Raw genomic sequence first — 10,742 nt, 5'->3', positions numbered from 1 at the left:
AAATGAAAACACTGAACATACGTTGTATTGAGTTTTCAAATGGGAAATCCTTATCACAGGAGTACAATGTTTTGCTCTATTATTATTACTTACTCCACTTTATTGGTCTTTAAAAAAATATATAACTTTGTTTTTTATTACCTTTTTTCGTCAGTGGGGGGTGGGGGGGGGGGGGGGGGGGGCGATCTTACCATGTCAACCCCTGTTGCATGATTTTGTATGGTTAAAGAAATAATATTTTTTATAAACATCAACATTACAAAAATACAAAAATAAACTATATATATATTCCAACAGATAACAAAATCGTATTAACAAATTAGCTATAGGCTAGCTAATGTTTAATGTCTTACAATAAATAGTTTACTGACAAATAGACTTCAGTATTATCGTGATCCGTTTAACTGTGGTAATTGCTGTAAAAAATAATTTGAATGGTCATGTTGCGTGTGGATAAAACATTTATTTTCTTAATGGTTATTGTTTGTTTTCTATTTTCATAGCATGGGTGCCATGATGCAATTGTTGATGGAGTTATCTGCCTCCCAGGATAATTGCTTTCACGAAGGAGCAGTCACAGTCGCATCTAGTTTTAATTCACTAAAATTTATTTACACGAGATATACTACTTTCTACAGCATTTTCCTCAAGCCTAAGCAGCAAGATTCTGTTACAGCAGCTCGCGGCCAGATGCACCTGCTCTGAGTGCGCAACAGGGTGGAGAGTTTGGACCACTACCTCCGTTTAGATTTGTCCAAATCTGGCTCTGCGCGTTGAAAGGGATCCCATATTTATCCTACGTCACCATTACAGCAGCAAAATGCAGAGATACTTGGTGATCAGATTCAGATCCATTTATGCACGCCCCCTCCCATCATTTCTTCAGGCGCGCGCTCTATATAAGGGATCTGGAGGCAATGTTTCCATCAGAAGCTTCACGCGAAAGCGAGCGAGAGAGAGAGATCCATAGCACACCAACAGTAAAACTTAAGAGACGATAGAGGATATATGAGCAAAGAAAAAATGTTTACTTAGTAGGTTGGTTTATGCTCCAAAACTTAGAAGAAGTGGCGTCTGCCCCGAATGATGGCTGAGTAGCTCTAACTGCATGCAGTTTTCACCCCAAATATTCGTCCAATCCAACGATTCTTTGGACGTGAGAAAATGTACCGGTCCACTAAAGGAGCATCAAAGGCTCGGAGGGATCAAATCAACGCAGAAATTCGCAACTTAAAAGATCTTCTGCCAATCTCCGATGCCGACAAAGCTCGTCTTTCCTATCTTCACATCATGTCTCTAGCATGCATTTACACAAGAAAGTCCGTCTTTTTCTCTCAAGGTAGGGTCAACTTAAAACTTAGAATTCTTGTTTTTGCGGGGGGTTTAGATAAAGTTCTTGATGTTACAGTTTTAAGTCTCTTAAAAGTATCGTTACATGGTTTTCTAAAGAACTAGGTACCATAAAAAGCTGATTCTACGGCACCAAGCTGTAAAACCTTTTTAAAACCTTAATTTGTAGGAGTTTAGAGCAGATCTAAGGTTTAGGTGATATCTGAGGAATCTCTGCCCCTGTCCAGAGTTCTGAAATTAGCTGGTCTCTGTCTGTGGTGCTGATGTTGAGCTATTTGTGTGAATGCTGCATTAGAATGCTAATGCTTCTAATTGCTTGAGATTTTTTTCACAATACACATAGTATAGATCTTTATGTTTTATCTTTAAACTTTGTTTTGTCTTTATCAGTGGCAGCAGGTCACGACATGAGCGGAAGCGCCCTGTCTTTGCCGGAACTCTCTGATCTTCTGCACACACTACCTGGCTTTCTCCTAGTGCTGACGAGTGAAGGAAAACTCCTGCATCTGTCGGACAACGTGGCAGAGCACCTCGGCCATTCCATGGTAAGGAATATCAATGTACATTTTTTAATCATTATAACAATTTGTTTGGTCCATGTTGAACATTTAAAAATAATCATTTCTGCATTCTTCAGGTGGATCTGGTGGCTCAGAGTGACAGCGTGTATGACATTATAGACCCAGCCGACCACTTCATCATGAAGGGAAACCTTGTGCCGATCACCACAACTGACACAGGTAATTTACACTGTTGGTTTGACACCTCATTCCAACATAAAGAAATTGAAATGAATGTAATTTGTAAAATAATTATAATGTTCACTCTTCTCATAACTCTTTTTGTCCAGACCGGCTCTTTCGCTGCCGTTTCAGCACTTCGAAGTTTGTAAGGAGGCAAGGATCAGGGAACAAACTGGCGTTGGTTCGGGCACGCTGTCTGCCACCTCCATACCACACATCGTCCTACTGGACATCCAATCCAGTGTGGGTGTGTTTTTGCTCCCCACTGGAGTCCAGTGTCCCTCAGGTTTCTTCAGCTAGGAATCCTCTCCCCACCCCTCCTGCTGAGCAGTCTTTCCTCCTTTCCTGTTTCCAGTCTCAGCACAGCCAGGACATGAGAATCCATGCTGCTCAGGACAGGTACAGTAAGAGTCCAGTGAATGTCCCTGTCGGTATATGATGCATTTGAGAGTGAGGGAATGATGGCATTGTATTTCTCTCTCTGACAGTGTAAGCGTGTACCTTGGTTATGACATAGAGACTCTGCGCTCTCGCTCATGGTACAGTCTGATTCATCCTCGTGATCTCTCTCATGCCTCTGCACAACACTGCGCCCTGTGTGAGTACTTAACTTTATCTCTCAATATTTAAAAGTTGATACCATATATCAAAAAGCTGGTCTAGTAAATGTGGTTTATTAATTGGTCGTTGTGTCCTTTTTCAGTACACGAGGGTGGAGAGAGGCAAGTGGAGATGGTGGTCCAGGTAGAGGCAGCAGACCACACTTGGGTCTGGCTTTACATTGTTCTTCAGCTGGAGACTGGAGAATATCCCATCAACAGCCACAACTACGTCATAAGGTATCAAGGCTACCAGTGTTTAAGTGTAATGTACAGTAAAATAAGAAAATATATATTTATAATTTTAGTTAATATAATTATTATTAATATATAGGCCTATAATATAATTCTCAATAAAAATAATAATTCATATTTATATATTATTATATTATTTTTTGTTTTTATCCATTTTAATGATTAAATATTATTGTTAATACTATTATTATTATTATTTTACAATTTTATTAAAACATCTAAGAGGTTATATAACTGATATTATAACTGATATTATATTAAATATGTTAAAACTATAATTTATTATAATAGTAATTCTGATAAATATTTAACATTTATCTAAAAACATGCTATAAACCAAATTCATAAAATAACAGCATTCTATGAATAATCATAACAATCTGTCATTTTCTCTACTCATCCCTCAGTGAGTCTGAAGCCTGGTCAGTGCGTCAGCAGTTGTACTCAGAGCAGAACCAGCTGGCTCTCCTGTACCAGGAGGCACGGCACATCTCTGACCCTCTGTCCAGCCCAGACCAGGTCTTCACACCCAGCAGCAGTGGCCTGTCCTCCCAGTCCTTCGACTTCAGCTTCACCACGTCTGGACGGAGCTCCTCAGAAGAGCTCCCCAGTACCTCTGCCCCATCCAGCATCGCACTCGACCCCCTCCAGGGCTTTTCTCAGGACGAAAAGTGCCACCTGCAACTGCATGGCGGTCACCAGATGTGGAGATCAGCCATGACTGTGTCTGTATCCCCTGAACATCTCAGCAACATCAACATCCCAAGTCTTTCTACAGTCCCCCATTCCCATGTTGCCCCATCGCCCCTTCCTCCATTCAAAACTCCTCCTAAGCGCCAAAGCTCAGAGGAGTTTATTTGCACGCCCCCTTACACCCCAAGACTCGGAGGGGGAACTTTCATGTTTGGTGATGAGACTTTTAAATCAGACCAGAACAAAGCAGGTCAAATGAGGCAGTCTATAACCTCAGCGTCCCACTCCGCCAGCATTGGTCCCGCTCAACCCTGCCGAAAACGTCTTTATGAAACGCTGCCTCCTACTCCAGACAGCCCAGGCAGTGATGAATGCATTCTCATGGCGCTGCCAGAGATTAGGGGACCTCTTTACGTAGACGTCCCCCATTTCCCATTCAATGCCCTCCCCGAAGGCCTTTTAACCCCAGAGGCCTCACCCACCAAAAAGCCCTGTTTGAGTTTCTTCCCTCGGGAAGAGGATACGGAAAGAGAGAGAATGGAGATCTCGCTATTGGCTCAGTATATTAGCACTTTAGCTGAAGGTTTCTGTCACAGCCACTCACAAAGCACCTTGGCTCCCCCTCATCACGCATCATTTGAGGGCCCAAACTCCTCACTGGCTCACATTGATGTCTTTATGTTTGAGGAGAAAGCAGTAGATGGCATCCCTCTTCCAAATCTGCCATCCACCTCCCCCGTACCTCCCTCACCTTACTCATCGGCGCCGTCCTACGCTCAGCGCTCCCCTGTCCACGCGCAGGAGGAGGCTGCGACTTTGAACGGTGTACACCACTTCTGTAGCGTCCAGTCGACGCACCATAATTGCATGGCCGGGGGTGGGCCGCAGGAAGCAGAGAGACCCGAAGAGGACGTGGAGATGATGTCCTCCCCAGGGTCCACCACAGATCCAGGCCTTCCTGCCCTCACCCCTGCTCTGCCTTGTGCCCAGTCCCTCTTAGAGGAGCTGGTCGCCATGGAACCTGTGTTTGGGGCAGCCGCCCTGATGACTCCTGCCGAGAGGCAACAAGATGAGTTGTATCAACTCCCTCATCAAGGCGGACAACAGATCTTCTACCAAGGTGAGAAATGATGACGTTTTTTGTGATTTCAGCATGCTGTTCAAAGTGCCTCAATGTTTCTAAATTGTTCTTTTTCTGTCTTTTCTTACAGATGGAACCAGTGATCACATGTGTTAACATAAGTCTGTGACTTATTCGATGAAGTATGGCATATTGTCATCTTTTACAAAGCTATTTTTCTGGGATAATGTGTTAGAGTTAAATCAAAATGTGTTGAAAATATTTATTTATGTTTATATTTCAATATCATGAAGTCCCATGAACATGCATCCTATTCATATTGGACTGTCACTTTGGGGAAAAGTACTTAAAGTAACAAAGGCTATTTTACCAAGTGCCACTTTGTATTCACTTATAGTGAAGACTGTGTTTTACTGAAAGAATCTGTTTATGAATCACAATTGTATCTTTTAAGTCATCGTAGAGTTCTACGGTCAAGTGGATTGATTCCTACCTACAGTACTCTCTTTCTAATTGCTTTTCATTATGTCAATGTATGAAAACCATAGAAATGCTTCATAATAAACAGTATTCCTTTATGTTTTGTCCTTTATGAGATTTCCAGATGTTATGTTTTATAAGATTTGCTTACACTCTTAGAAATAAAGGTTCTTTATTGGCATCGGTGGTTCAGTGCAAAACCTTAAATATACATTGAAACTTTAAATTCCACAATAAACTCTTAGAGTGTAAAAAAGGTTCATCACACTAAGAAAAGGTTCTTTGACGAACCCAAAATGGTTCTTCTATGCTGTGGTATTGCTGTGAAACTCCCCTTTTGGAAGCTTTATTACTTTTAAGAATGTATTAGATGTCTCATCTTTTCTTGTTTCCACAAAGAACATCCTTGAATTCGATGCTCTCTTGTTTTCAAAATATGTATATGAGAGTCAATTAAATGCATCAAAGCGAGGTTCATCTGTGTTCATCATTGTTGCTGCCCCCTCCATTGTTCCCTCCTCTCTCACCCCTTTCATTCACTGCCTTTTTAGTGTGTCGCCATGGTTTCCTAGGACCGACTGACGCAGATGATGAGGTGCTATCTGTTTTTCCTGACGTATGCTCTTGACTCAGAGGCACAGTGGAGACAACAGCCTCCCACACACACACATATATGTCCACCGAACACAAGCTGTACAGTGAATAGTCAGCCTACACTTTCCCATTATACCTGGAAGCTCACGATAATACCCTATATGGCCTTTCCTGCCTCTCAATATCTGCTTCCATTTTATCTCTTGTTGCCAGGGGAAGCGATTTCTTCCTTTCGCAATCTCCACCTCCGGTGCCCCTAAACCATTGTTTGCTTGTCAATTATCCAGTTATGCACCTTTTTCATTGAGTCCGACGTCCGGTGCAGCGCTGACCCTCCCACACGGGACCATGGGCCAACTTTACCGCCCCCGTGTCCAGAAATACCCTCAATCCCATGAGTTTCATCTGAATAAAATTCTCTCATGTCTTGTCTTCCTGTCCTTGTGAGAATGATGTATACTTTCAGCAATGAAGAGGAATAAAAATAGCCCCGGACTGAAAAGAGGAGGAAAAAGAGGGAATGGGGAGCGCTTGGAAGGTGCACAAGGACTTCTAGGTGCTTATTCATCCTGCTTTCCTCCCACTCCTCCAATCAGTCAGCTGGATTTCTTTTCATCCTCTCTCTTTCACACATCTGTGCTTACTCATTCATATCGTCCCATTCATTAGGACCCTCTCTCCTTATGACTCACCCTTCCCTCTTTAACTCATCTCTCCCTTCTTTGCTCTCCCGCTCTTCACCCGTCCTCCAGATATGTCCACACAAACAGCCCGTGCCCACTTAAATCATAATGGAAATGCAAAAATTAAGATGCTCTCATCTTGTTTTCTGGAAAATACGATGAAAACAACCACCTACATTGTGTATACTATTCAAAGAGGAACAAAACATAAGCTCTAATGCCATGGTGCAACGTCAGAAAGAACCATTTTCTCAACTAATAAACTATATTGTCCGAAATTTAGCAAAGTAAACAAAACAAAAAGCTTTAAAATAAAAATAAATAAAAAATGAATAAAAAGTTATTGCAGCTTTAGCAGCTTCCTCATCCCCAGGCATATGTTCATAGCCAGCAGCAGCCATATCACCCTATAGCCCACCCACTGAAGCTGGACAGTACCTGGATGGGAGACCTCCTGGGAAAACTAAGTTGCTGCTGGAAGAGATCTAGTGAGGCCAGTAGGGGTGCTATCCCTGTGGTCTGTGTGGGTCCTAACGCGGGGGACACTATACTGTCAAAAAGCACCATCCTTTGGATGAGATTAAATCGAGGTCCTTAAATAAGCCCATTGGCCTCTGTCCATCATCATGGCCTTCTAATCATCCCTATATACACTGATTGGCTTCATGACTCTGTCTCCTCTCCACCAATATGGCTGATGTCACATCATTGGATGCGGCACATTGGTGGAGGTTGAGGAGATTCCTCCCTTCCACAGCGCGTTGAGTGCCGAGAAATGTAACAAATTATTATTATTATTCTCCGTTGTCCACCTTTCACGATGGCCTGCATTGCATCAACAAGTTTTATTTAATGTCTCTCTTTTTTGAATTGTCAGTACTATCTGCTGTAAAGACTGCTCAATGCTGACGTTCAGTGGTCATTATTGGGAATAGTACAGAATGCTTTAATTATGTCTCTGTTTCTCTCTTCAGCAAATTTAACCTCAGACAAAAAAACAAATTATTCTCTAAAACTCTCTCTTTTCATTTCTGAAAAATGCTCATTTTGATGAATAAAACAAATATATTTATATTAAACATAAGCTTACATAATAGTATAGTTAGAATAATAGTTACATAATAATATACACACATTTTTTTTTTATGTTTTGGTTGTCAGTGTGAAAAAGAAGTAGCCTACACATTAGCAAAAGAAAAGAAAAGAAAAAGAGTAGCCTGCTTATTGCTCACATAGCCTACTTTAAAATGTTATAGACCAGTTTAAGTGTGAAATGAATGTAATGTTGACGGACACCACTGAATATTAAAATTTTGCCCTCAAGTGTGTTAAGAAACATGAAAGTTTAGGCCTCTTTAAGTAAAGTGGCCTTTTATTTCATCAACAGTATTAGGCTTTTTTATGTTTGTATTAGTAGGCAGTATTAGGCCATTTTCAATCAAGGATTTTATTGACAAGTGCACATTAAATACAGTTAAAAATGCTTCTTTTTCAAAAACAAACAAAATAGGCAATTTAAAATTGTGATTCTCAGTGATATTTCACATAATTGTGCAGTCTGAATGGACGAGTGTCAACAACAAGGTGTTAGTTCGTTTGCAGAGGTGGACAGTATCAAAGTAGGGTACATTGCCTACTGTACTTAAGTAGGCTACACTTTTTGAGTAGCCTATCTGTACTTTACTTGAGCATAATTTTTTCTGGAAACCTTTTACTTTAACTTCACTAGATTTGAAAGACAAAAACTCCCCTACATATCTGTCAAGGTCCTTGAGTAGAAAGTAGTAACGTCAGTCAGGGGATGATTTTAGTTGCAGGGGTTGCACTTTGGTTGGAAATGAAAGTCGGATTGACGTCAGAGCCCGATTGACGTTGGATTCTGACATCAACCTGATTTTCCAACCTGACATCAACCTGAAACACCACAGACATTTTTTTTTAACTTTGAACCCCTCAAATATAGTACAAATAGCTTATAATTAATAATATTAGACGTGTTCATGATATAAATCGTGTATTAATTAAGCCGTTTTGTATTAATTGCATTTCTTAATGTAATTCTAAATAAAAAAATATTTAACAATCGCTACTGTATATTGCGATTATTGGCCGATTTACGACATGGAAACGTGAAAACCCACCCACTAGATGGCAGTATTAGGCGGTTCAGTATAGAGCTCGTAACTGGTCTGGGATCGAGGAAGATTCCTCCGGGTCGATGACGTATTTTCAACATGGCGACGTGCATGTCGCTAACATAACTGTGTTAGGGTGAAATAATTCGTCCTCTTTCCTCTTCTGACTGAAAACTAAAGTCAGCACTTAAGAAACGTCCGCTACTTTATTCGAACGCAACGTACATACAGGTAAATTAAACATAAAAATAATAATTTTACACTGTCACAGTGTGTTTCACTATGTTCCACGGTTAAACTGAGATGATGATACACATCGTATGATTCGATTTTGCAGTTGTTCATACAGATGAATTAAGAATGTCTTTTCTTGGAAGTCTGAGACCAATGCTCTCGTCTGTTTTGCAGGGTGAGTCTTTGCAGCATCATTTGATAAACTTTTAAAGTAAATAATTGAAATGGTTTTAAAGTAAGTAATTAAAATGAATGATGCCACCTTCTACTATATTATTTTGTCAGCATCGCAATCTGTACCTTTCTGGTCTGGACCAGTCTTCACCAGAACCATGGCCACTCTCAATCAGATGCACCGTAAGGGCAAACCTCCCCCACCTCGTCCAAAGATCAGTGCCACTTTTGGACATCCACAGCTTAAAGCTGTAGTTCTGAAGACCATGATCAGGAAACCCAAGAAGCCCAACTCAGCAAACCGCAAGTGTGCACGAGTACGTCTGTCCAATGGTCAAGAAGCTGTTGTGTACATCCCAGGGGAAGGACACAACCTCCAGGAGCACAATGTGGTTCTTGTGAAAGGAGGGAGGACACAGGACTTACCAGGGGTCAAACTCAAGGTGGTCAGGGGCAAATATGACTGTGCACATGTCGTAAAGAAGAAACAATAATTACTATGACTGCGTATAACTGGATATATCTTCATGACTGTAATAACAAATAAACTTGATTTGAAATGTCAATCATGATGGTCAAGCTTAATTCGTACAGATATTCCACCCAACTGTGAGCTGATCCTACATTATGTCGTTCAATACTCTGACAAAAATAAAAGGAGTTTTTGGTCGCTGTTGGTCTTTGCTGGTACTATTTCCTGATGTAAGAAACTATTATTGAAGGATCAAGGATGATTATGAGTTGGTTTATCTTGAAGGGTTGGTCAAAATCCCTTGCCTCTTCAAATACATCTATAATCATATATCCTTTTGAATGGTTATATACATCCTTTATAAAAATCAATAATCAAATATATTCATTATCACATAATAATTTTTATATTCTTTGTGCTTGTGAAATTATATTTTCTTAAATGCATGTGATGTAAGTAACCCGTTTATTTTAGGTGCATTCCAATCTTACTTTGAGATTGCACGTAGTACACGCAGGACACGAAGGCCAAGTAACCCACAAGGCCGTTTGTCTCTTTCTCTGGTATCAGTAGAGGGTCCTAAAGGCAGCGTGGGCACATATGATTCTTCGCTGGACATATGGTCAAGCTATATTGAGCGTTACAATCAAACTTTAATTGTTGTATTAAAATGTATTCTTTCCAGTATATTTCCTTCCTTGGGAGTAAATGCCAGTGATCTGTTTTTCTCCCAAATGAGTGAATGTTTTAGCATTATGTTTTGGTATACTTAACTGATAATAAGGAGCTCAGACTCTCTTCAGCCTTGATGGGAGCTGTTATTTGCTAGTGTCTGTTATTTGTGTGTGTGTGCGTATGACATTCTATGTAGGTTCTGGACGTTCGGACCAGACACCCCGGCGCCCTTCTCTAACCTGCGAGGCCACCACAGACCTAAATCTAATGAGTGGACGACAACTATCTTGACTAATGGCGATAGGCACCCCTATCTCCTCACATGTGTTAAATTGTTTAGGCTCTTAATGTTTCTTAGCCAATGAGAATCATTCAACCTGTAAGCAATGACGTAGCTTAGACCTTGGAAATGGTATAACTGCTGTGATCTTTGTAACTGTAAGGCAGGCGGCCTACGAACTCCTGTGTGAGTCTTGAAGCTGACTTCTGCTGATGAAACTGCAAACTATCTTCAGTAAAACTTTTCTTACATTTTTTATAATTCTGACTCCGGGTCTTCATTCTTCATATCTGG

The 10,742-nt window shown here is 40.7% G+C and overlaps 2 protein-coding genes across 2 annotated transcripts; both read left to right on the top strand.

Moving 5' to 3' along the window:
• Nucleotides 1–1,116: 1,116 nt before the first annotated feature.
• npas4b (neuronal PAS domain protein 4b) lies at nucleotides 1,117–5,320 on the top strand. Its single transcript, XM_056237116.1, has 8 exons — nucleotides 1,117–1,339; nucleotides 1,741–1,895; nucleotides 1,988–2,090; nucleotides 2,201–2,492; nucleotides 2,582–2,691; nucleotides 2,797–2,932; nucleotides 3,355–4,760; nucleotides 4,852–5,320. Exons 1-8 carry the CDS (start codon nucleotides 1,165–1,167, stop codon nucleotides 4,875–4,877), a joined length of 2,403 nt encoding a protein of 800 aa, XP_056093091.1. The 5' UTR covers nucleotides 1,117–1,164; the 3' UTR covers nucleotides 4,878–5,320.
• A 3,365-nt stretch (nucleotides 5,321–8,685) lies between these two features.
• mrps12 (mitochondrial ribosomal protein S12) lies at nucleotides 8,686–9,587 on the top strand. The gene is made up of 3 exons (XM_056237077.1): nucleotides 8,686–8,844; nucleotides 8,951–9,022; nucleotides 9,133–9,587. The coding sequence occupies exons 2-3, from the start codon at nucleotides 8,974–8,976 to the stop codon at nucleotides 9,513–9,515; spliced, it is 432 nt and encodes a 143-aa protein (XP_056093052.1). The 5' UTR covers nucleotides 8,686–8,844; nucleotides 8,951–8,973; the 3' UTR covers nucleotides 9,516–9,587.
• Nucleotides 9,588–10,742: the final 1,155 nt, after the last annotated feature.

This window comes from Rhinichthys klamathensis, unplaced genomic scaffold, assembly GCF_029890125.1.
Source record: "Rhinichthys klamathensis goyatoka isolate OS25496 unplaced genomic scaffold, OSU_Roscu_1.1 h1tg000477l_1, whole genome shotgun sequence".
NCBI classification, from domain to species: domain Eukaryota; kingdom Metazoa; phylum Chordata; class Actinopteri; order Cypriniformes; family Leuciscidae; genus Rhinichthys; species Rhinichthys klamathensis.
The sequence above is the reverse complement of the archived record's forward strand: the minus strand, read 5'-3'. Positions and strand labels throughout refer to the sequence as shown.

What these genes read in the sequence shown, in the direction of transcription:
- npas4b (XM_056237116.1), top strand. Translation starts at nt 1,165, where the DNA reads ATGTACCGGTCCACTAAAGGAGCATCAAAGGCTCGGAGGGATCAAATC. An exon ending in GTCCGTCTTTTTCTCTCAAG is followed by an intron (nt 1,340 to 1,740) that starts GTAGGGTCAACT and finishes TGTCTTTATCAG; the next exon opens with TGGCAGCAGGTCACGACATG. An exon ending in TGCACAACACTGCGCCCTGT is followed by an intron (nt 2,692 to 2,796) that starts GTGAGTACTTAA and finishes GTCCTTTTTCAG; the next exon opens with TACACGAGGGTGGAGAGAGG.
- mrps12 (XM_056237077.1), top strand. Translation starts at nt 8,974, where the DNA reads ATGTCTTTTCTTGGAAGTCTGAGACCAATGCTCTCGTCTGTTTTGCAG. An exon ending in GCTCTCGTCTGTTTTGCAGG is followed by an intron (nt 9,023 to 9,132) that starts GTGAGTCTTTGC and finishes TTATTTTGTCAG; the next exon opens with CATCGCAATCTGTACCTTTC.